The sequence below is a fragment of the Balaenoptera ricei genome, chromosome 12, assembly GCF_028023285.1.
Source record: "Balaenoptera ricei isolate mBalRic1 chromosome 12, mBalRic1.hap2, whole genome shotgun sequence".
Classification (NCBI taxonomy): Eukaryota; Metazoa; Chordata; class Mammalia; order Artiodactyla; family Balaenopteridae; genus Balaenoptera; species Balaenoptera ricei.
Genome location: NC_082650.1, coordinates 53,379,697 through 53,405,472, shown reverse-complemented (window position 1 = coordinate 53,405,472; position 25,776 = coordinate 53,379,697). Strand labels below are relative to the sequence as shown.

The 25,776-nt window shown below is 45.2% G+C and overlaps 2 protein-coding genes across 10 annotated transcripts in view; one reads left to right on the top strand and one right to left on the bottom strand.

The window, feature by feature from the left end:
- CRYBG1 (crystallin beta-gamma domain containing 1) overlaps positions 1 to 2,916 on the top strand; it is a 213,325-nt gene extending 210,409 nt beyond the window's left edge. For both annotated transcript variants that reach the window (XM_059941485.1, XM_059941484.1), the window contains one exon: positions 1,034 to 2,916. In XM_059941485.1, coding sequence (XP_059797468.1) covers positions 1,034 to 1,122 — 89 coding nt within the window. In that variant the 3' untranslated portion in view covers positions 1,123 to 2,916. The remainder of the gene's footprint in view (positions 1 to 1,033) is intronic.
- Positions 2,917 to 4,330: 1,414 nt separating this feature from the next.
- RTN4IP1 (reticulon 4 interacting protein 1) overlaps positions 4,331 to 25,776 on the bottom strand; it is a 148,466-nt gene continuing 127,020 nt past the window's right edge. For 5 of the 8 annotated variants that reach the window (XM_059941490.1, XM_059941491.1, XM_059941492.1 and 2 more), the window contains 4 exons: positions 20,652 to 20,788; positions 17,155 to 17,338; positions 12,740 to 12,832; positions 4,331 to 4,457 (listed from right to left, as the gene is read on the bottom strand). In XM_059941490.1, coding sequence (XP_059797473.1) covers positions 4,350 to 4,457; positions 12,740 to 12,832; positions 17,155 to 17,338; positions 20,652 to 20,788 — 522 coding nt within the window. In that variant the 3' untranslated portion in view covers positions 4,331 to 4,349. The other 3 variants (XM_059941494.1, XM_059941496.1, XM_059941495.1) reach the window with 3 other exon arrangements.

The following is a 25,776-nucleotide window of genomic DNA, read 5'->3' as shown; positions in this document are numbered from 1 at the left end:
TTTCCAAACTTAAGCATAAAGTGCCCAGGGCACCTTGCCTTTGTGTTCTGTCCTATACCTAGCTGTGCAGAGGCTCTTAGTTATCATGATGATAAACCAGTTTCTTAGAAGAGGGGCATGCATAAGAGATGATTTCTTCCCTATCAAAATCTATTGTGTAAGTTTTCAGACCTTTTGGATGTTTTGTAAATGCTTTAAAAGAGAACGTTTAATTTCTCTTGGCCTGAGGCTGCAGTATGATTTCAATACCAGTCGCACTTACCCTGCAGCGAGATGAACAGATTTTAATTTTGATGGAGTCCTTGGTGCTATAACGTTGGTACAGAGGCTTATGCTGAAAAGGATAAGGTATCTGAAAGGATGTTTACTCCACACTGGAAAAAAATCACATGGCCCTGTCTTTTGTTAATGATACTTCTCCACTGAAAGAAGAGGCCATGAGGCTGAAGAATCTGAAATATCTAGTAGGCACCCTTGGAAAAAAATATTCTGGTGAAAGGGAAACCATACTAGTTTTACAGTCTAATGGAACTCAGCATGTTAAATGAAATGAATTTTTATACACCACAGCCTGTGGGTTCCCAGAAGTGGGAGTGCTGCCCTGCCTATACTTCTGGGTATCATTCAAACCTCCCCTTTGACCTAATACAACTATTTTTCATTGTTCATGCAAAATCTGTTCCGATGACCGTTCTACTCAGGCCCGCCTGCTTTTTTTGCTGGTATCTCAAATCCACAATCCCACCACTGAATATTTGTCACAATCTCTTTACTCCTTTTCCCATTTCTAGATTCTGACCCACCCCCCCACCACCCGGTGCCATATGATGGGGCTTTAACACATCACCCCCCAGAGGCTGGAACCTCTCAGCCCTCTGTGTTTCTGGGCTTTCCTCCCTGCTTTGTCTCCTCGAGGCACATAGTTTTACACCTTGCTTACTCTTGTTACATTGGTGTTGTGATAAACTGTGTCTGCTACAGTCCCTTCATGTGGGCACGTTTCCTTCTATCATTTTCCTCTTCTGTCTTTCAGGGGGTACACAGTATGATCACAATCACCTTATCCTCAACAGTGTCAGCAAAGAGAAGCTAACACAAGTGTGGGAAGCCATGGTCCTATAGACCTGAATTAAAGAATGCAGGAGGAATATTTCTGGAGGTCTTTCAGCTACCTTATTTAAACAAAAAAAAAAAAAAAAAAAAAAAGAAAAAACAAGGACTGCAGACAGAAGCACCAAGAAGAAAGTGGACCTGCTCCTTCAACAACTCTCAATTCTCTCTTGAATCACAGCACCGTGACCAGGACAACCACTCATCTTCTCAAAAGACTGGAATCGTTTTAAACCAGTCATTTATCCTCCTCTTGTTTCATCCCTTTCATTTCTTTTCAGTAGCTGTTTAAACAGGTTGCCTCATTAGCAGCAAGACTATGTACATTTTAAATTATTTCCAAAGATAGAGAACAAGAACAAACTTACCGACCTTGCAGACCTACAAGTCCTGTACACTTTAAAGGGAAGGACAGAAGCTCAAGTTTGTAAGGTAGGAGACTGTTCAGCATCTGAGAAGAAATCATTTATTAGGCCTGTAATTTTGGTCCTTGATCTTCTGATTTCTGGACTTATTAATTATGCCGTATAGCAAAGTGGGGAAAGCCTTATCTAGTCAGACCTACCTTAAGCAACTAAGTATAAACAAAATGTTTCTGTTAATACTAAAAATTAGGGGACTTCCCTGGGGGTACAGTGGTTAAGAATTTGCCTGCCAATGCAGGGGACACGGGTTCGAGCCCTGGTCCAGGAGGATCCCACATGATGCAGAGTGGCTGGGCCCGTGAGCCACAACTACTGAAGCCCGTGTGCCTAGAGCCCGTGCTCCGCAACAAGAGAAGCCACCGCAATGAGAAGCCCGCGCACTACAACGAAGAGTAGCCCCTGCTCGCCGCAACTAGAGAAAGCCTATGCACAGCAGCAAAGACCCAATGCAGCCAAAAATAAATATATAAAAAAAAAATTAGTAAATTTACAAAGATAGCATGTCCATGTCTGCTAACATTTATTAGCAGGATCTGGATTATTTTAACCCATTCTAGAATGTCAACATGTGAGTGAGTAGTGCTTTTCTTGCAGATGCTACTGAAACAGTATTACCATGACCTAATTTATGAGCCCGTCCTCACTCATCTACAGGTAGTTCTCGCAGGCCTTTGCTAAACTCAGGTCTTCTAGCCCAGTTTCCTGCCCTCCTGTCCAGCTGCACTGGCACGAGGCCTGCACGGGGCTGCCTTCCCTGTGAGGCTCCACGGCCCCGCACCTGCTGTGACTGCTGGGGGACAGCCTCAGGTCGTGTACTTCTGGGAGCAGAAACGAGAGGTGTGGAAGGCTCAAGAGGATGACCAGCAATTCTCTCCAGAAAGCGAAAGAAAGGAGACTGAAGCAATCCTAGTTGGCCAAATCTCAGAACCCTAAGACGCAGCAAGCATTTCAGTGGAAATTGAAAATGATTAGCTGCCGATTGTACACTCCCTGGCCCAGTCAGTCAGTGCTGTTCAAACAAACAGTGATTCTAGTTTGAACAAAACTGCTAAACACTCCTTGAATACACGCTTCCTCTTTTTTGTCCTCATGTCGTTGTCCTCGTGGAAGAACAAACCTTGTTTCCTTTTCAGCTACTCAGTATGTTTCCAGTTGTAAAATGCTGACCCTCTGGAGCCTGTGGGGGGCAGTGGCGGCCATCAGAGTAGTTTACCTTCAGTTTTAAGATGTTCGCACACGTCCAGCAGCAGCTGCCACGCGTCTTGTTCTTAGGTGCACAGCTCTGGCCTTGGGCCTTTGTGTGTCTCACTACAGTAAGGTGGGGTAAGACTGTCTATAGTCTGTGTTGAATTTATCTCTTGAATAAACTTGTTTCTGGTTAACTGTATTGATGAAATCTGAGAGAGTCCATTCTAGCCCTCGTAACAACACTTCAAAGAGGGTCAGCAGGCAGATCAGAAACAAATGTCTGATCTGGACAAGGTGGGTTTCAGAGCTGCTAGAATAACAGACAGCAGGGGAAGATCTTTGACTACCCTCTTTCCAGACTCAGTGGTGAAGGGGCACACTCCACTCTTCTGAGTGGACATGATGAGGGAAAGGAGAGGTGCCCCTCACTACCACTGGGAGGCCTCAAAGAGAAAGAGCTGAGGTTGAATTCAGAGAAGTCAAAAGTGGCTCATTCACACCTGGAAAAACATCTTGCTTTTGAGGTAAATTTGTACTGCTGAGAACAGCAATTCTAGAGAAAAACCTTCATGCAACACTACAAACGAGTGTCTAGCAGGAAGAAACCAAGTAGAAGGCTACTCAGGTCTACATCAGAAGCCAAACGCTAGCAGGTGAGCTGCAGTAATGAGGGGATCGTGGCGGGAACTGGATGGACACTTACCGTCAGTGATCAGAGGGCACAGACTAGAGACTCAAAAGCCGCAACGGGTTTATTGGCGAGGTACCTAAATGCGTTTCGGGTCAAACTGGAGAACTCTGGTCCCCAATGGAATCGTGGTAATTTCCATGGAAAAGTCCCCAGAGAAGCACGTTTCAGTTGCTGAAAGAGGACTAGCCTTATGCAAAAAAGTAAGGGTTTTAAAAAGTTACAAACTTTACATCACCTTTCATTTTCTAAAAGCGTAAACAAGCAAATCGCTGGCGAGATTTTTACATATGACCCTAAGAGATTCAGAACTCTGAGGGCTGTTATGACCGCACACTGGAGCAGATGGAATAAAAATCAAAGGCAACTTTGGCCAGTGGGAAAAGTGCTCACCATGACCCTAAGAAGGAATTAGCTTCAAGTAAGCTCTTCATGCTGCCATCCCTCCACATGCTGAAAGTTCTCATCTCTCACAATCATTAAGATGATAAAACAGAGTTTGAGCTACTAGAACAGAAGGTGCTACCACAATTTGCAAATCTGCTGTGAAAGAACAGCTTGAAAAACACAATAGGCACTTTTCAGCAACTTTATAGACAAGTCCAAGGGCAGAGATGTTCATGTCGTGTCCCTGCTTACGTGTGTATCCCCTGCGTTTGGCACAGAGGAGCTCGGCGGACAGGAGTGTGTGGGCGCATCGGGGCAGGTGACGCGAGAACGCTCTGGGCAGAGCAGGGTGATGACGGGGTGGGGCTGTGGCTATAAAATCCGTCTCTGCTCAGCTCAGAAGACAGGAAATGACTGGCAGAAACGTGTGTGTGTGCTAAATGTACTTCATGAAACTTCTAGTCTAAGCTGGAAAGGGATGGCTGGAAGAGAGTTGGGGCCTACAGGCACTCACCAAATAAGAGCCCACAGGCACCAAACTGAGTGTTTATTTAAACGACACTGACGACGGTCTTTCCTCGTGCGTGTCCTCTTTCTACCTTCAGGAAGGCTTCTGGAACTTTAGAAAATGGAAAGGTTTTCTCAATAACTGGCTGAATCTGTAAAACACAAGAAAGGTTGACGAGCAGGTGAGAACAGCCGCGTGGGTCAAGTCGGGTGACGTCGGTAGTCGGTTGCGTCGCGTGCCCAGCCCGGGCGGGCCTCTCTCCGGTCTGCGTGGTGCCCCCGGGTCAGGAACTCAAGGCGGGCCGGCATGACAGCTGCCCCCCGGCTTCTCCTGCCTCTCCGTGTCTCCTGTGTAAGGGAGCCCAGCCCGACCAGTAACCTACTCCAGCTCCACGCTGGGCGCCTCGCTCTCCTGCTCAGAGCCCTTCCACGGCGCCCGAGGCCAGCATCCAGAGGCCACTATCGTTCCAACCTCCGCCCTCCGTGGACCCCGCGTTACCAAGATGGGCTTAGCTGCCATTGTCTGAGCGTGGGGTGTGTGCCCCAACCCGAGCCTGCGGCGCATCCTCTCCTTGAACCGCCGCAGGGCCTGTGTGGCCCTCCTCACAGACGGCCTGCTACAGCCCAGTGCCCGTCTCGGCCACGCCGTCCTGCGTGGTAAATGCCAAAGAATGCCAAAGAAGGCGTCCCAGGGTTCTCGCTGCGTGTGTCCCCGTGGCCCCTCACAGGCAGTGCACAGAAGAGGGACGGATTGTTTCAGTTTGTTGAATGTCTGGCCCGTCTACTCAGTCAAAGCTTAGCGCACCTGTGGGCTAGTCACCTCTCTTGTATCCGCCCCCCAACACCCAGCACAACGCTAGGCACACAGCAGGAGCATAATAAGTGTCACTTAGGTGAAAACCAGTAAGATAACTGGGAAGCGAGAGTCCTGTGTGGGCTCTGTGGCCTTTCCCTGGCTGCAGCTGCCCTGGGGGCTTTGCTAAGCCACAGAGCAGCTAGTTGGAATTTACAGGAACGCCAGCTCAGCCAGCACATAAAGGCTTGAGTGCTGCTGGTTCTTTTTACTGTATCGTTAGTACTGCCAGCAACCTCCTTTGAAACTAGGACCAGTTAGCGCCCTCTCCCTATGCACGAATCCAACTGAACTCATCCTTTTCAAAACTTCAAGCAAAAATCATTAACTATCCACTGGCTCTTTCAGTGAACTACCTGCCACTGCTCCACAGGCAGGTATAAGCTGTCAGAAGGCATAAGCCTACATCTCGCAACCCTTTTCCTTTTACAAGAGGAAGAAGTACGTGCTCTTGTGGTGGTCAGATGCACCCGATGGACCTTCCTCTTGTGTGAATTTCACAGCCCTGCCACCAGAGAGCGTCTCAGACTCCAAAAGTTCCCTTCTCCAGAGTTGAAAATTCTTTTGTACCCATAAACCACAATAAGCTCATAAAAGTCACAGCTAGCACATACTGTCCTATGTGCCAGGCACTCTTCTCTAAGTGCTGTGTATATTTTACCTCGTTTAATCCCTACAACCACCTTATGAGGTAGGTACTATTATTATTCCCATTTTACAGATGAATAAATTAAGGCGCAGAGTTAAATAAGTTGCCCAACGTCCCATAACTGCTAAGTGGTAAAGCAGGATTCAAGCTGGTGCTAGAGTCTGTGCTCTCTCCACTACGCACTAAGCCTTTCATATATCAGCAGCTGCTTTCTACATCTACTCCTAAAATCTTAAGGGGAGGGAAAGGTAGCCAAGGATCATAATGATTCATCACAGCCTGCATCTTGGCTGGCCTGCCTCATGCTAACAGACTGCGCCACCTGAGGATCCAGTCTCCAGGCCACCAAGATAGCAGATGCATGGTCCATAGGCCACCACTCCCATCTGCACCTGTGGAGGACACCACTGATGAATAATCGTGGCCCTCTCCAGCAAGCTGAGGGTGACCTCAACCTCCCCCAGCATGGCGGCCACTGTGAACAGAACAGATCTGAGCTGCCTTGTTAGAGGAAACCTGCTTGCCTTGTCTGGTAAAAGAGTGGAATGCATCCAAGTTGTTCTCTGCATGTCCCACCCAAAACCTCCCGAACCCGTCCCTCTCCTTCAAGCTGCTGGGACGGTGCTTTTTGGATGCTGATTACTTGAAAAGGAATCACCTGAATGCATGCTTAAAATGCAGAGTCCTTGGCCTCCTGTTAGAACAACTAAATCAGAATCTCTGGGGGTAGAGGTGAGTTTTCTGCACATCAGGGAGGGAATCACTGCAGCCTTTTGCCTTATGCTTAGGGTTCCTGACTTGTATCATGCACATTCACCCACTCCACAAAGACTAAATGTCTGCCTTCTGAGTGCCAGGCACTGACGCAGAGCAGGCACACAAAGCAGGCACCGGAGAGAGGCATCAAGAAAAGAAAGGAGGCAATAACACCCATTCGTCGTCACTGAGCACCGGACACCAGCAGCGGCGTTACGAGAGGTCACAAAGGAACGGGAATCCACCTGCTCCTCTCCAGGATGAGCGGCCCGCCCACCTAGCTCCGTCCACTTTAGAACCTGACCGGAGAGACAGACCCTGAACTGATGACCCAGGCAGCCCGCAGCGACGGCACACTTTAATCTGGCTGGTCAGGCCTATTGTGGCGGATAATCCCACAGGGCTGACTGTAGCATAACGGGCATTCAGTTCTTCCCGTAAGTGACAATGAAAAAGAGGCTTTCAATTAACAGGCAGGCAAATGCCACTGTTGGCTGAATATATGACAGCAAACAGAGATTAATGGGATAATGAGGCAGTGTCTACACACAGCCTCACATCAGACCTGGAATGCTTGTTTGCTATGGACAAAGGGATCAGAGCAAAAACCCAGAGAGGGGAAAGAAAGGTTACTCACGGTGAGGTGGGGACATTTATGTGATGACACTGCTATAGTCTGGCCGGCTCAGGGAGCCCTGGTATAAAGCGGCGGGCTTGATACCACACTCGAGGGCGACGCGGACGCGCGGGGCACACAGCTGACCGGGAGCCCACGGCTGCGGCATTCATCCCAGTCTCAGACCCAAATTCAGGCTCTCCTGATTGTCCTTCCCCTTCCTAAACAAAGGCTGCACAAAACCAGGCCCCGGGGTTTGGCACCCGCTGCCTGACGTCCCTTCCATGAGAATAGGGACCATGGGAACCTCAGCCTCCCTGGTGTGGCCTCAGAACACTGTTGCTCTTCAGCCACTGGGCAAGCCTCCCTGCCTCTCAGGCAGAAACCCTCTCAGCACAGGAGCTTCGGGGAGCTGGTGGAGAGAGGATGGCACCCAGGCAGGCACGGTGGCCTGCAGAGAGGCTCTCCCTCGATCCCCACTTCCCTGCGCAAATCACAGAACAGTAGAGCTTAAAGCAGGGGAGCCTCTGAGCCAGCCTGTTGGATAGATTAGGAAACGGAAGCGCAGGTGGTTACGTGCTAAGTGCAAGGTCAGAGCTCTGAGCAGAGGAGCAGACTGAGGGTCCCAGACAGCCGATGTCATCACTGCATGGCATGGGGGTGTTTTGGGGAGGGAAGCCCGAGTCTGTCACCTCTTCCCCAGACCCTCGGCCGCAGCCTCCACGGGGCACAGAAACTGATCTCAGAGGGTGGGGAGTGTGAGGAGACAGAGACCCAGGGAGACCTAAAGGCCCCTGGCGATCCCTGTCCACACACCTGTGGACGGGCCCCAGCGCAGGGTGGCAGGACACAGCTCCAGCACCACCTCTTGGACAGGCATGGCCCCGAGCTCTGCCACAGGATCAGTATTTCCTGGGTCAGGATAAAGGGGAAGAAGGGGGCTTAAACTAAGCAGATATGAAGAAGAAAAAGGTGGGCTTTGCTCGGACTTGCTATTTCTGAACTTCCTGGCCCCAGATGGAAAACTCAAGGCTGGAAGATAGGAGGTGAGATTGGGCGGGTGGGGTACTCTCCAAGGCAGTAAATGTGCCTCCCAGGACTTGTCCCTAGGCCCCCCTGAAAATAGGCACTCCTTCTAGCCAGAAAGTGAGGGGAGAAACTCGGCCTATGTTTCCCCATAGAAACAATTTCAGTAGCATCTGAAAACTTCAGTAGCATCAAGGCTGTGAGGTACCTACCACATCTGGCAAGATAACGCTTTCATAGTGGTCCCAGGAATTCAGTCCCTAGCTGTTACATTCTTTGTATGGGAGAAAAAATCCAGCTGCAAATAACGAGTTTAAAGTTTTGGAATACAGTTCATTGCAAAACTAGGGCCTGGCCATCCCAAGGCGGGTCTGGGAAATCATTTGCCTCAGAACTTATTACACTGTCTCTAAAGCTGCACTGTCCAAAATGGTTAACCTCCAGCCACATGTGGCTACTTAAATTTAATCAAAAGTAAATAAAATGAAAAATTTAGTCCCTCAGTTGCACTAGCCACATTTCAAGTGTTCAACAGCCACCTACAGCTAGTGGCTACCACACTAGACAATGCAGACAGAGAACATTTCCATCACTGCAGAAAGTTCTAGTGGCCAGCACTGCTCAGGATGTAATTCAGCGTGACCAACGCATCTCTCCACACCTTACTGGGCGAAGCGAAGTGCCCACTAGCCCTCAGTAACTGTTTTGAGTTAAATTCAAATAAGTTCCACAGGAACTATTCTGATGCTGGCTAAAATAAATAAACCGAGATACTCACATCATCGCTCAACCAAGAAGCTTGGCTGGTCACCTAGGATCTTGAATGGACCTGTGGACTCTAATGGCCTTAATAAGTACAGGAACACACACGTGCGTACACATACTCAAAAAGATGCAAGAGTATGAAGGAACATCTCCCTCCCATACTTGATCCCCAGCCGTCTAGTTCCCCTCCTCAGGTGCAGCGACCAGTATTTCAAGTTTCTTTCATGTCTTTTTTTTTTTTTTTTAAGTGTTTTTTTAAAAATAGAACTTTATTGGAGTATAATTGCTTCACAATACCGTGTTAGTTTCTGTTGCACAACAAAGCGAATCAGCCATATGCATACACATGTCCCCATATCCCCTCCCTCTTGAGCCTCCCTCCCATCCTCCCTATCCCACCCCTCTAGGTCATCGCAAAGCACCGATCTCCCTGTGCTATGCTGCTGCTTTCCACCAGCCAACTACTTTACACCCGGTAGTGTATATATGTCCATGCTACTCTCACTCTGCCCCAGCTTCGCCCTCCCACCCCATTTCCTGAAGTCCATTCTCTATGTCTACCTCTTTATTCCTGCCCTGCAACTAGGTTCATCAGTACCTTTTTTTTTTTTTTTTTTTTTTAGATTCCACATATATGCGTTTGCATATGGTATTTCTTTTTCTCTCTTACTTCACTCTGTATGACAGACTCTAGGTCCATCCACCTCATTACAAATAACTCAATTTCAGTTCTTTTTATGGCTGAGTAATATTCCATTGTATATGTGTGCCCCATGCACTGTGGTAGGCACCCCACCAAAAACAGTTTGCTAAATAGTATAAAAATAGGAAATGTTTATTGTGCTTAGGAGAAAATGCCAATAAACTTCAGGCATAAGGCACAGTTTCAGTAGCAGCCCATTAAACTCATTGTGCTAATTATAAATCATTTTTTTGTTTCACCCTACTGAATCACGAAACATCTTTGGAATGCCCAAAAAACTGGTAATGTTGGGGCCCTGACAAGGAGAATCTCCATGACCAAGGGACAGGAGTCAAAGGAAGAGTCTATGAAATAACTTTTCCTACCTTTTGGATTTTGAATATTACAAATGTATTATTCATTCCAAAGCTTAAAGTATTTTAAAAGAGTAGCCTCTTTTGGTTCATGGCCTCACACTGTCAAAAAACAACTCCAGCACCTCTATCAGATACCTGCTAATTAGATTCATTAAGCACTCAGCCAAAGCTTGGAAGGATTTCAGTGTCCTCGTCCAACTTAACAGTCTTTACTAACCACACAATGTGTAAGCAGATCTGTTCTGTTATCCTTTCCAACTTTCCAGTGTAGACAGGCAACAACCTCTCACACCCACAAAGAAGCATGATGCACAGCACAGCTGACCTCTCCGTGGATCCAGTGTCACATATCGACCGCCATAGTCCCAGAGCCCTTCACTGTCAGAAATGACTCCTGAGCCCAAATAACCCTGGTGAGAAGAGAATCAAAGGCCAAAGGAACATCTCCTCACTCACCCTTGGAGGAGGACACTTGAAGGGCATCATTATTTCTACCACGTCCTCTTTTAGCCATTCCACCAGTTATCTACCAAATTCAATAGGGACATGTACACAAACACCTCTCTTTTCTGTTGCATAAATAGTAATTTCTAGGTAGAGAGAGCGTCACAATATTTTGAACACAAAAGAGCAATGATAAGCATGTGGACAGTCTGGAGCAGACGTCAGGACACGTGTGGGGACTTCTGGAGGACAGGGGCCTCTCTAATGACGAGGCTCCACCCCCATTCAGCACTATGCAGAACTATGGGCCATATTATCTGATGATGGCCCATTTCCTTCTTCCTAGAAATAAAATAAGCATCCCTGTGGGATATGGGGAGATCCCTACAGAGAGGCACATTGCAGCCACAACAAGGCTGACAGCTTGCAGTCACAGCAAGGCTGAGCTCATGTCTACCCAGTACACATCAAGACTTAGACGTCTGAGAAGAGTCAAGCAAACTTGGAACCAAAATATTTGGGAAACAGTAGTGGGCCATTTTCTATCATAAGTTCCTTGGCTGAAATAGAATAAAAAAACTAAATGCACAAAAAGCAGCCAGTAGTTCCTAAAAACATTTTTTTTCCCAAACCAAAATGGAAAGATGAGATGGGCCAGCAAGGGTCAGGTGCCAGCACAAGAAAACCCATATCAAGGGGCTCTTTCCATATGGCTTAGCAAGGATCATGTGGTGTGACGCTGGACTTGCTCCAGACCCTTTCCCTGCCCAGTGTAAAATGACAAGGACAAGTCAATTTAAGCTAAAGTCCTAGATCAGCTTCAAGCACGAAGAATGCAGCTTAATGGTGAGGAGGGAAAAGCACAGGACTGGGGTCAGAGGTATGAGTTCTGGTCCCACGTCTACAAATTTGAGCATGTCCCTTTATCACTTTGAGCCAGTTTTCTCATCTATAAAATGAGAATCATTTTATCTATGACTTCATGCAACCCTCTAGGGTGCGTAAGCCTCTCCAATCATTTGCTTATTTATTTATTTAATTTATTTTTTTTACTTTTGGCTGAGCTGGGTCTTCGTTGCTGCCTGCAGGCTTTCTCTATTTGCAATGAGCAGGGGCTACTCTTTGTTGTGGTGTGCAGGCTTCTCATTGTGGTGACTTCTCTTGTTGCGGAGCACAGGCTCTAGGCACGCGGGCTCAGTAGTTGTGGCTCATGGGCTCTAGAGCGCAGGCTCAGTAGTTGTGGCACACGGACTTAGTTGCTCCGTGGCATATGGGATCTTCCCGGACCAGGGCTCGAACCCATGTCCCCTGCATTGGCAGGCGGATTCTTAACCACTGCACCACCAGGGAAGCCCTCCCTTCATTTATAATTCCATATAATTTCTCAATAAAATCACGAATGTCAGTGCCAGAATATGAGTTTGCCTTCTGGGTTATTCTTCCAGAGATGGCATGTCTGAGCCGTTAAAACCACGTAAGAAGTTAAATAGGCAGGTGGTAGCTAAGGAGTCTTTCAACTGCCATCAGCCCTAAGAGGCCTTTCGACACCCAAAAAGGGCTGACCAGGCTCCAAGCAGTAGTCGCTCCCCACCAAGTCCGCTGCAGGACAGACTCGAATAGACAGAAACACCAACCAGCTGTCTCTACCAAAATCGCCATCAGTCCTGAATCACATCCTGCCCACTGACCCTCTCAGATGTACCATTTATTTGCCGATTTTATTACACTGGCCTGGGAACAGGAGACCCAGGGACCTAACTTCTAGTCCAGTTCTGTTTAGATTCCACAGTGTTTGATCTCCTTGCTCATCTGGAAATCTGCTTGCCTCCAAAGCAGCCTCACCCTCGGACTAAAGAAGCTCAAGAAGCAATTCAATTGTAAACTCACAAGTGTATCCCCACCTTTGTGCAACAATTGCCTTCATGGTGCCTTCTTTTCAGGACCATTATCAAAATAGCAGCAGCCCAGCTGTAGATCCCAGCTCTGCTACCACCTAACCAAGTGTCTCTGGGAAAATCACATAAGCTCTCTGGGCCTGCCTCTCATCTACAAACCAAAGGGCTGCACTAGATGGTGTACGCTCTGTCTCACATGCAGCAGTCTACGGCTATGATTCCCGTGGAGACAGAACCCAAAACAGAGCACTTAAACTCGGCGTGTAAGGCAGCGTGGACAGTGGCCGAGCCTACCTCTGCAGAGTCCCCATTGACTAGGTTTGCGGAGCAGGTCACCAAGATGACGAGGGACGCCCTGGCAACACACTTACCTTTCCCGCATCCACCAGTTCTGCAATGTCATCTAGATATGGACCACTGGCCATGAAAAAAGCCCAGCGATAGTGGACTCCTTGCCAGAAATGCTAAAAAGAAAACAAAACGTGTCAAATATAGGAAAGGATGAAATCTGACTAAATGCAAATTTAGGGAAAAGTCTTGCCTGGATGACTAAGACAGACAAACTGCTTTCCCATCTCCTGCTGCCACAATGAGCTGTACACCCAGCACCTCAGCACAGTGACTGACAGACAGTGGGTGCTCCATAAATGTTTCATAAATAAGTGAACGAACAGAGATGTACCCATGTGAACTCGGGCTTCTCCCCCAAGTTGTGACTGACAAGCAAGTAAGCACAGGAGAGCTCTCCTTAAAATGACAGTCTACTCTTACACACTCAATTTCTTCCCTAGGACATAGGAGGGGCTGAGACCTCTAGACTTTCCCTACCAAGGTTTGAATAAAGCCCTGAGGCACCAGAAAAGAGCTTTTACCTAATTCAAGAATGCTTTAAGGGCAATAAGGCACCAAAATATGATCTTAAACAAGAAATCCAATCACAAATTTTTTTTTCTGGCTCTGAGAGGAATTAAGACAGCTTTAAAGGCAAAACAAAGCATAAAGTTCCTCATGCGTCACGGCTGGATCTTCCCCTATAGTTATAGCAAGTCCCAAGCCACCTCATCTACTATGGGGCAAAATGCCCCCTGGTGAAGCTAGGCAAAAATCTTACACCAAGAGGGTTCATGACCGCCCTACTGCCATAGCCACTTTGATTATTATTCTTTATGTCGGAGGTAGGGTAGGCCATTATCAAAACAGCAACTGAGCTGAGGTTCTCAGTGATACCTCAACGACCTGCCCAACTAAACTTCATCAGACGGGAGCGACACAGAGGCAGGAGGGGGGGCCAGCCAGTACCTCCCCGCCGCCTCCCTCCCTGCACCTGCCCCAACTGCTGGGCGAGCTCAGACTTTCTCCACTGAGCTCACCGCACAATCTCAGCATGATGATCAGCTACCATCGCGGCATGAAGCCGGCAGGTGCAGTAGAACTCCCCTGCTACTCTACCTCAGGCCTTGACAGTTGTGTTATTTAGGTCAAGCTACCACTTTCAGCCTGTCTCCCGGCCTGTAGAATGGAGGTACCACCACCTAGCTGACAGGGGGGGCTGGAGGGACTAAATGAGAATGTATGTAAGGTGCCTGACACATCGAAAATATTTGATAAATATTTACCTAGTGCTGAAAGTAAAGCTTACCGAGGAAAGACTGGGGCAATGCAAATAGAGTTTAAGATTGTGGAGAGACAGACAAACCCAAGCTGTAGTCTAGGCAGAGCTTCGCAATGAGTGTGCCGGGAACAGCTTACTGGTTTGGCTGAGTGACCCTTATTGTCTAACCTGGAACAACTGTAAGAGTTAAAGGGGTCACCATTGATCATTATCTCAGGACCACAGATGTAAATAGAGCCAAGCTCACCCTAGAATAAGTATGACAAGCCCTCGGAGTAGCAAGGCAGAGCCTGGGCTAACGCAAGTCTCCAGGTAGTTTGCTCTTGGCCCAGAGTGGTCTCGATATGCTATTCAAATACTATCATTTTCTCTGTGTGTCAGAGCATGAAAGAGGTCAGGAAGCACTGGTCTAGACAACTAACTTACAAACAAACAAACAAACAAAAACACATTTGAAGGCTTAGGTGGCTAGACACCAGAGACACTGGGACTGTCCCAAGCTGAGAGCAGGTCCCGTTAGTTACAATCACAGAAGACCTGCTCATGTACTTCCCATAGGACTGGTTTTATAGACTATAATTAAAACCTTCTGATGATTGTTTAGAGTTTTAAAGAGGAACAGTGGTGGTCATAACTGCCATATCTATAATTCTTTACAGCAGGTTGCCCTGTAAAGTGAAACATTTGGTCTGCAGCAGCAGAATTTTTATATTCTGCTCTAAGAGGTCTGTGTAGGTTTTCCAGGCCATTACAGGAGAGAGTAAACCAAAGCAGGCAGGCATTACAATGAGGCTTTAACTGTGCACATTCTCAGAAAGACATCAGAAACTACTTAGAAGGTTTTCACGTGAGATTACCACTATCATCTTTCAAGACGGGGGATAGGGAAACGAAGAGAGCTATGCCTGTCTTACTCTCAGAGGATAGCTCTGAAGCTTAACTTGTAAGAGGTCTCACTGCAATTCAAACTGTGAAATTTTATGGAAAACTTAAACTTATATCTTAAAGCAGTTGGGAAGCCCGAGTTTCATGAAAAGAGAAAGAAGAGACAAAGGACAGCTAAGATTCCTTCCTCCACCACAAAGTGCCCCGTGGACACTGCTTCTGGCTGCTGTCTGAACCAAGTGAAACTAAAGAACCCGGAGCACAGCGCCCGGTTTGTTCACTCCTGTCACCCAGACCCAGCTCCTAAGGACTGAGCAGCAGTCTCCTCCATCACAGCTCTTCTTCACCACCTCTAGGGACTTAGTACACAGCATTCAAGAGACCAAAGTCCTAAACTTCACCCCCCAAAAGGTTCCAAATTAATTTCGAGAATCAAGAAGAGCTAAAGATAATTATTCAAGCCAGTCATCTTGCAAATACATGGCAGTGCCGGCCAGGTCGACATGACTCACAACCTTTTCACCCTTGAGGAACCTTCTACTGCCTTTTTCCTGAGCCTGAAGTATTTTGTCTAATTAAAAAAAAACAGAATGTATATTTTCTTGTCACTTATTCCATTTCAACACTAATTCAGATTTTAAACAAATGAGCTGTAATTACCAACAGTGCATAACATGAAATTATAAGCCTCTGTCACCACTGTCATGTCGAGACTCTGAAGGTCTGCTATCAGTCCTATACTAGGGCTGATCTGCTCTAGTCTTCAAGGCCCACCATGCACGGGATGTGTTCAGTTGGGTGACATAGCTCCTTACGGCCCTGTTAACAAAATCAGGCTGACTAATCAAATCTTTGAAACCCCCAGAATGCCATCAATAGAGTTTCTGATTCACATGGGACATGTACTGTCAAGACAAGTTGATACAATTCCAGAAGAAGCACGACGGTTCCATTAGTCTTTGTAGCCTCAATGACGGAAGAATACAATTTCCTTCAGGTTTTTAAAATTAATTAATTAATTAATTAATTAATTGGCTGAGTTGGGTCTTTGTTGTTGCACGTGGGCTTTCTCTAGTTGCGGTGAGCGGGGGCTACTCTTCGTTGCGGTGCGCAGGCTTCTCATTGCGGTGGCTTCTCTTGTTGCAGAGCACGGGCTCTAAGCGTGCGGGCTTCAGTAGTTGTGGCGCACAGGTTTAGTTGCTCCGTGGCATGTGGAATCTTCCTGGACCAGGGCTCGAACCCGTGTCCCGTGCATTGGCAGGTGGATTCTTAACCACTGTGCCACCAGGGAAGCCCCTTCCTTCAGGCTTTTGAAATTCAAAAAAATTCCCATGGACCTCGAAAGGTCCGAAAGCCCCAGTCTGGGAATCACTGGAATAGCCCAGTGTTACTACCATGAAAACAGCCAGCTCTACGCTGTCTTAATGAAGCTTCTGCCTTCATATACAAGAGACTGTATGTATTAAGACAGTGAAACAGAGAGCCATCAGGTGCAGACAAGAAAAAAGCGGAAGGTGTATCAGATGGAATCAGGAGTGGTAATAATAGCTAATAATAAAGGCTAACATTTAACAGGACTTCCCTGGTGACGCAGTGGTTAAGAATCCGCCTGCCAATGCAGGGGACACGGGTTGGAGCCTTGGTCCAGGAAGATCCCACATGCCGTGGAGCAACTTGGCCGGTGTGCCACAACTACTGAGCCTGCACTCTAGAGCCCACGAGCCACAACTACTGAGCCCGTGTGCCACAACTACTGAAGCCCACGCACCTAGAGCCTGTGCTCCACAACAAGAGAAGCCACCGCAATGAGAGGCCCACACGCCGCAACAAAGAGTAGCCCCCGCTTACCGCAACTAGAGAAAGCCCTCACGCAGCAAAGACCCAACGCACCAAAAATAAATAAATAAATAAATAAATTTTAAAAATAAATAAATAAATAAAGGCTAACATTTAATGAGAGCGTCTTGGGTACCAGGCATTGTGCCAAGTTCTTCACATGGGTGGATTATCTCATTTAATCCTTATAACATACAGTAGGGGAGATACACCATTAGCCTCATTTCTCAGGTGAAGATGTTGAGGCTTAGTGACGCTAAGTAACTTGCACAGGGCTACACGGCTACCAAGTGGAGGCCAGAATTTGTACCCCGTCAGTACGTGACTCCAGAGCCCTGCTTGCAGCCACTGTGCTGTGCTGGCTCCGCGAGAAGAGAAACTGTCTAGGAAGAAACCAAATTCCAGAAGCCCCAGGGGCCTGCTTGCTCTCACCAACCAAGACTCTCCCCCTACCTTCACCGTCTTAGAGCCCACGGTGACGCCTGTCTGCAACATGCCATCCGCTATGCCCAACCGGTCCATGTTCAGGAGGAAAGGAGTCACCAAAGTCACATACGTGGCTCCTGACCACTTCTTGAGACAACTTAGAGCCCACGTTTCGGTGGATCCACCAACACTGTCGAGGATAAAATCAAACCTGCAGAGGAAGGATAAAATCAAACCTGCAGAGGAAGGATAAAATCAAACCTGCAGAGGAAGAATCAAATCAAAACATCCTGGTCAGCCTTTATCCAGGGCTCCAAGCTGCCTTCACTCCCAGCGCCAGTTAGCTACAGGGTTTGTTTCCGTGACAGCTCGCAGACAGCAGCCGGTGGATGCCCGGACAAAGGAGAAAAGGGCACACCCACTTACTGGATCTCGGGGATTTCTCCACCGTAAGTCAATGTCATTTTTTTTAAATCATAAAATCATATTATTTTCAAATACTTTAAGAATGACTTAAACAAGTGGTTTTCAACCAAGGGTGATTTGGGTCCCCAGGAGACATATAAGGCAATGTCTACAGACATTTTTAGTTGTGACAATTGGGGGAGGTGGTGGGAAGGGGGTACTGGCATCTAGAGGCCAGGGATGATGATAAACATCGTACAACGCACCGAACAGCCCCTCACAACAAGAAATTATCCAGCCCACAGTGTCAGTAGTTGAGAAACTAAGGTTGCCAAGGCTGAGAAACCCTGACTCAAGCTTTATAGAAAACTGCAAAGCTATCCATCCAATGTAAGTCAAAGTACTCTTTCGTTCACATGAATACTTGAGAGAAAAGTGTATTAGGTTTTGACCCACACAAGTCATTTGCTTGTATTCCCTCCACAATCAGAACTGCTTGTAGAAGCATCCTCTTCACCTTATGGAATTTTCTTCTTTTGGTTTCATGCACGTCAGCACAATGCAAAAGACAAATCAACAGCCTGCTCTCAGTCTTCAGTTCTGCTCTAACGTGCCAAAAAAATCCAGTCATAATGGAATCCACAGGAACTGACAGATATTCAACTCCTTAAATCTAATCTAAAATTGCTATAATCGCTACATTCTACTTAAAGGGGATAAAACCCAATGAAGCTTTAAAATACTTTAGAAAACAAAGATCTATTTAGAGAATGCATGCTTATATATTAAGCAAATTAATAGAGGAATTCCTTTTTGGTAAATCCTTTTTCCCTCCTAAATTCATCTGGATGAAGTCAAACATCAAAGCTTCTAAAACCAGCTTTGGCCAACTTTGTGGCTCTTGAGTTTTTCATGGGACTAAACTAAAGAAGGGCAAATAAAAATTAAAAGATATGAAGTGCAGGAGAATGACCTTACTAGATGACTATCCTCATTAGAAAAGAACACAAAAATTCTTTTTTATGAGTTTAAGTTTCTGCTTAAGTTTCTACTTTTAAGTTCCTATTTCATTCCCAAATTTTGGATAAACAAACATGATGACACTTCATTTAAATAAAACTTAAGGGCAGCCTGGTATTATAGAACTGGCACTGCCTGCAAAAAGAAGTCCAGAGACCAGGCTGTAGACCCAGCTCTCCCACTAATGATTAAGTGGCATGACCCTGAGCATGAAAAAAACTCCTAAATCCTCTGTCCCTTATTTTCTCGACTATAACGCCATAGAGTAGGACTGAAGGATTTCAAAGCCCTTTCCTGCTGTAAAACCCTAGGATTCAAATCTAAAAGGCTGCTATTTGGAAGGAGGAACAAATTTATTCTAGGTGGATTACAAGGCCAACCTCCAGGCAGAAGTTACAAAGGTCAATTTTAACTACAGCGATCATTAAAAAAATAACAGCCTGCATTTGCGAGCTGGTGAGGTCCCCTGACTGAGCAAGAGCAAGCAGAAGGGGCAGGGCCTCTGGGCGAGACACGAGGAAGAGTGGGAGGCACTGGGCGGGAGGCTAGCCTGGGGGGAGGCTAGCCTGGGTGCACTCTCGCCTTCACCTGTCAGGGCCTCTCTTCTCTGGCAAAAGATTCCAGACGTGCAAAACACTCAAGGTGGATGGGGGGAAAGGGTGGGCCTTGGCCTGTCTCTGCTGCTACTCCTAGAGGCAGCAGGAGAGGTGATTGACCGAAACTACCACTGTCTGGAAGCCTAGGTCCTGCCACACAGGCAGGGATCTCCGCAAGGGACAGTGTTAGCCCTCAAATGTGCCGTAGAGCGTGTTCCTGCCACGGGGGCTTTACATTTGGTGTTATCTCCACCTGGAACAAGTGCTCCCCTCCTAGATCCCCTCCACAAGTCATTAAACAAATATCGATTGTAGGTCACTACACCATCCTGGGGTCGGGGGGGGATACAGCAGGGAACAAGACCCCTGCCCCCAACAAAAAAAAGTCCTATCCTCCTGGCTCGCTCCCCGAAGCCTCTGCCCAAATGCCTCACTTAGAGGCACTCTTCAACCACCCCATCGCAAACAGCCTCTTCCCTCCAAAACAGCCTTTCTTTTCCCCTTTCGCTGCATCAGTGTTCTTGAGGGCACTAACCACTAGAATACAAGCCCACGAAAGGGGGCAACGTGTCTTGTTCGCCACTGCGTCTTAGCCTGTGCTTAGAGCACTGCCGAGCAGGAAGGGACATGCCATCAACAGCTCCAGGATGACGCGTGGCCGGCTGCTCCGGGCTGCACAGCCGAACATCTACTGTTGCGAGTTGCGGTGCTGGCTGAGAGGCTGGGCTGCGTCAGATAGGGGCTCCCTTTGTCTCCTTTTTTTTTAAACCCATGAAAATATACTTCTACTTAAAGTGGGCAAGAATAATTAGCATCTGAAAACTAATTTAAAAAAGGAAAAATCTTTGAAACAGAAGCAGTAAAACAGCTTTCCAAATACTCCTCAGGCACGCTCTCCGCTGCAGCTTTGCCTGGGCTGGGTGAAGACCAGATTCCTAAGCACCACCGTCTCTGCCCGAGCCACAGTCAGGATGGACAGGGCCTGAGAGAATTCCTGAATCCGCTCTCACTTGGTACACTCCGTCAAACCACAGCCTGGCATTCAGACGCACCGAGAACCTCCACAGACTCGCATTACTGATATCTATACTGCCTTTGCTTCTCTGAAACCCTCATTACGAAGCCAAAACACTAATCACGTACTTCACGTACTGCTCTATGTTCTTCTTGTGGTGTCAAATGCCCCTGGAGGGAATCCACTTCCAATTTTGCCTTCAGACCTGTTACACACCAGCAATAAAAGGAAGTTAACTTAAAAATTAGCAGAAGTCTAGGTAAGCAAAATATCTTCCTCAGTACAAATTACATTACATGATCGTGCTGTATTAACATCTGGAGTTAAAACATAAACCAACCTAAATAACCTCTAGTGACGTGGAGTGTTTTCGTAGATTCTTGTCTAAGATTCCAACATGACTGTAAGGCCACCCAACTATCTCAGGCTTCCATTATCAGCTGTCTTTGTTCCCACCTTCCCAATATGAACATTGTTTGAATACATACGGCTTTAAAGATTTCAACTGCTCTTCCATATTTCCGGATTTGTAATCAATTACATCATCTGCCCCAAGCTTCCTTACAAGTTCACTGGCATCCTGAGAGCAAACTGCTGTCACATGAGCATCCCACGCTTTCATTACCTGCCCAAAAACGGAAAAAAAGGGGGGAGGGGAGTAGAAAAACTGAATTAAATAAAAAATAGTTGGCACCATGTATACATATATCAGGTTAATCTCTAGACAATTCTAAGTGCTCTGTCTTAACAAGAGTTACAGGAAGCTATCTGCCAGAGACTAGTAAAATGATTAAACTTTTGTTCACTAAGAAAAATCCAAGAAATACATCTCGTTTTCCCTGGATGAGACAGTCACCTTGCTGTCATGAAGCTATAAGCAATCCAATTACAGAAGGGCTCAGTGCCTCACCAGCATCAGGAAAGACAGGAGTTGATGGCCTTAAGCTCAGCATTTTCAATGATGGCAAAGGTAAATGGGAAAAAAAAAAATCATGTCCTCAGAAAATGAATATTTAAAATGCGCCCAGAACATAAAAACGCAACATCTCTTCATTTGCATCTCCAGTAAGTGTTAGTATAATCTTGAGTCAGACAACTGGGTAATCAGGTACTGGGTAATAAATGAAAGGTGCTCTTAAAAAGAGGGGAAGAAGGGACTTCCCTGGTGGTCCAGTGGTAAAGAATCCATATTGCAATGCAGGGGACACGGGTTTGATCCCTGGTCGGAGAACTAGCAATCCATGTGCCACGGGGCAACTAGGCCCACGCACCACAACTGCTGAGTTCGCGCACCTCAACAAGAGAGCCCGTGAGCCGCAAACTGCAGAACGCACGTGCCACAACTAGAGAGAGAAAACCCACAAGCCACAACTAGAGAGAGGCCCACAAGCCACAACTAGAGAGAAGCTGGCGCTCTGCAACTAAGACCCACCACAGCCAAAAAAAAAAAAAAGAGGGGAAGAAAACATGGCCATTTTACTTTCAAAACATGCATCAGGTCCTCTCCTTTGGAGTAAAAAGACCTAAATAAATGATTTGGTGGATTTAAAATGCAGATACCTTATATTTTAAAAATAATATATTTAAAAATAACTAGACTTAAAAAAAAAGAAGGATTCAGGATAAAGTATCCAGAAAGCATCCTGCTCCAAAATTACTACAGTTCCTTTCTATAATGACATTTCATAGAATTAAACGGGAGCCATCATCAGCAAAATTTGAGAACAGTTACTTGAAGTTCACTGAGAAATTTTCAAATGGGCAGTTATAGGCCATAACAAATCAGCTGTTTTCTCACTCCTGTCCTCAATATCAATTTCCTGAACTTCCTTAATATAAGTTGCAGAGGTTCACTAGAATATACGAGATCTGTGTTTGTTCTGTTCACTACTGAATGCCCATTCTGTGGTACACACAGATGCTGGAGATCTGTTAAGTACAAAAAACAATAAAGGATTTAAAAACTACTCACAATCTTATCTAATTTCTCACTTTTAAAAAGTAATACTGACCAAGGAATATGCCCTGGAAATCTGAGGGGAATTAAAACATTTAGGACTGACATGATATATGATAATTTATGTTTATGGGCCACAAACAGAGACACTTGAGTATAATGACATGTTGCTTTCAACAGCAAGTCCCAAACTAAATTCAAATATGTGAAGAATACAATCCAAGATGAATATCCAGTATCTGTATAAAAAAAGAAACTGTCAAGGAAAAAGGAAATTGTGTTCTAAGCACCTACATTTAATTTGTGTTTTCCTTAAACAGTATTAAATCCTCAGGAAGAATTTGTCATATCTTGAAACAGTTCAATGAATTATTTTCCAAATTTCTAGATTTTCCTCTCCCACTTTGAACTATCTAATATCTTTGCACACTATTAAAAGGTTTTAAAACAGCTTTAGTTTTACTATTTTATGTAAATTAAAACACAAGTACAAGAGACGTCTGTAAGGCAGACAGAGACCACTCAGACAGAGACAGCAAGCTGGCTGCCACTCCAAAAGCTCTTCCCTGTGCCCGGTCCCTGCACCAGACCCTCTCTCCCAAAAGTCATCGTTACCCTGATATTTATAGTAATCACCTCCTTGCATTTAAAAAAAAAAAGGTTTTATCACCCATATATGCATTCCCTAGACACCATAGTTTAGTCTTACCTACCTACCTATCTATTGCTTTATTTCACTGTGCTGGGTCTTAATTGCAGCACTCAGGATCTTTGTTGCAACATGTGGGTTCTAGTTCCCTGACCAGGGATCGAACCGGGCCCCCTGCATTGGGAGTGCAGAGTGTTAGCCACTGGACCACCAGGGAAGTCCCTATCCCCTTCACTTTCTTAAAATTTATCTGTGAAAGAATCTAGGCCATGTGACCTGCAGAGTTTTTCCCACTGGAAACTCTGGAATTTCTGATTGCACACCTGGGACAGTTCTACCTGTTACTCTGTCCTCTGTATCTTCTGTTTCAATCCATTTAGCACAACTATAAATAGTGTCTGGCAAAATTATAGGATGCATAGCATATCTGGTTGTTGCCCTTTTTATTATCTCAGTGGCTGTCTACTGGTGGTTGCAAAATGGTGATATTCTCTCTCTCCTTTTTTCATTTAGTAGTTGGAATACTTTTATAAAGAAACACCTCTCCTCATATATTAGTTTACTCATGTGTACAGTTCGTATAGAAAAGGCAAATAATTTTTTCCTTTTTTCAGTTTATAAAATAATAAATTGGTTTCCTATCTTCCAAAAGTGACCACTTTTTAAAAAATATCATCATGAACTCATGGATTTAAATATAGTTGAAGGATTTCAATCCACTGTAATTATCATTTTGATTACTGAAGCTCAAATTGTCTTCTTTGACAATCTTTGGGAGTTTCTTCAAGTTGGCTACTGAGTCTTTTTGACATGGTTCAACTAGTCTTTACTAACTTCCTTGCTATTAATATATTCTAGGCTCATTCTCGTACATTTTGCGCGCTAGATCTGGAATCTGCCATTTCTCCAAGGCGCTGCACTTTTTTCTGTGTGTAAGCAATGATATTTCAAGAGACAGCTTTACATACATACATATACAGAATATCTCTTGAGTTCATATTGATACTTCCAATTCAAATTCCAGACTGTCAAGCTTTTACTTAACCTCTTTTCTGTTACATCTGTATCTCCTTTCCTCCACTCCTAAAATCCTGGTTGTCAAAGACAAAAGGGATGACAGAATTAAAATACGCCATAAATACCCAACTGTTCCATTGTATATTACAACATAACAGTCTCTGAATAATAGTACTAATATCACTACCAATATGATTAATGAAAAGATTAAAATAATTTTAATATATGCTCTCTGTTCCTCCGCTTTTTAAAAACAGCTGTACTGTTTACCTTGTCAGAGCATATGGCTGTTACACACTATACTCTCTTTTTCTAAGCCCTCATTTAGTTTTAGTTCTACAGATAACTTTATATTGAACATTTACCACCAGTCCTTGGTTCGATGTCTCTCTAGCCATTTTAGTTTTCAGAAGCTCATTTTCTAGTAGATTTCTCACAAAGGGATCAGAAGAACATATTCCCCAAGTTCTTGCATGTTATTAACAGTTCGTATGTGCCCTTTAGTGTACTGAGCCCAGTTTTGCTGTATATAAAATTCTTAGCATATTCCTTCTCAAGTGTCTTAAATATGTTACTCCACCCCTGCTCCCTCCACTAGCATTAAAGCACTGTTGTCAAAAAGTCTGCTGATAACTGAATTTTACTTACATGTCACATGCTCTTTTTTTAAAAAAAAATAACGCTGCTTTTTTTCTTAAAAAAAAAAAACCCTGGTGTATAAAGCAGAAACTAACACACCATTGTAAAGCAATTATACTCCAATAAAGATGTTAAAAAAAAAAAAAAAAAAGAATCATTCCCAAAAGGGAAATGTGAAGGCAGTACTATGGAGAAACTTCCTCTACTTAACCACTTGACTCAGTTCTAGATCATAAAGACCAAGTTTGACTTTAATTATCTTTCCTTCCAAGTCCCTTTCATTATATCCTCTGTCAGCCTTGGTTTCCTCATTTGTGAAATAAGAATAGTAATGCCCACCTTATAGTTTTGTCAGAGGATTAGACATTAAAATAATTAAATGCACCAGGATATTGTATCTAGCATCTAGTATGTACTCAATAAACCTACTTTCCTCCCCTTGTAAAACAAACAAACAAACAAAAAACCTGGTGGTGCAGCAGTTAAGAATCTGCCTGCCAATGCAGGGGACACGGGTTCGAGCCCTGGTCTGGGAAGATCCCACATGCCGCGGAGCAACTAAGCCCGCGAGCCACAACTACTGAGCCCACACACCACAATTACTGAAGCCCACGCACCCTAGAGCCTGTGCTCTGCAACAAGAGAAGCCACCGCAATGAGAAGCCCGTGCACTGCAACGAAGAGTAGCCCCAGCTCGCCACAACTAGAGAAGGCCCGCGTGCAGGAATGAAGACCCAACACAGCCAAAAAAAAAAAAAAAAATGTCCCAAGGGTTTTTTTGTTTTTCCTTTTTCTTTAAGTGCCAGTAATTTTACTAGAGTTCCCCTGGATATTGCTCATTCTGGGTCCATGTACTTAGATAAGTGCTTTGGTTATTTAATATGTAATTTCAAATCATTTAACTTCAGGAAAGCAGGGAAGTTTCTTGAATTACTGATTTTAGTATTTGTTCTATCCCCTTGTTTTGGTTTTCTTCTTCAGAAACTCCTATTATCCATATAGCAATCTTCGTTTCTGTCTTCAATATTTGACACTTTCTCTGAATCTGTTTTTATCTCTTCCTTTCTTTCATAATTTACAATTTTTCCTGTTTACACATTCTGTTTCTATCAGGCCAGCATTATGTGTTGTGTTTGTTATTGAGTTCCTTCTAGTTTAGTCTTCATTGCTAAATAATTTTTTTTTTACTTTTTTTCTGAGTTTTCCAATTATGATTTATTTCGTTCTTTCACGCTCTCTATCGTATTTTTTTAAGATATATTAATTTGTTTATTTTTAATTAATTAATTAATTTTTGGCTGCATTGGGTCTTTGTTGCTGTGCAGGCTTTCTCTAGTTGCGACGAGCGGGG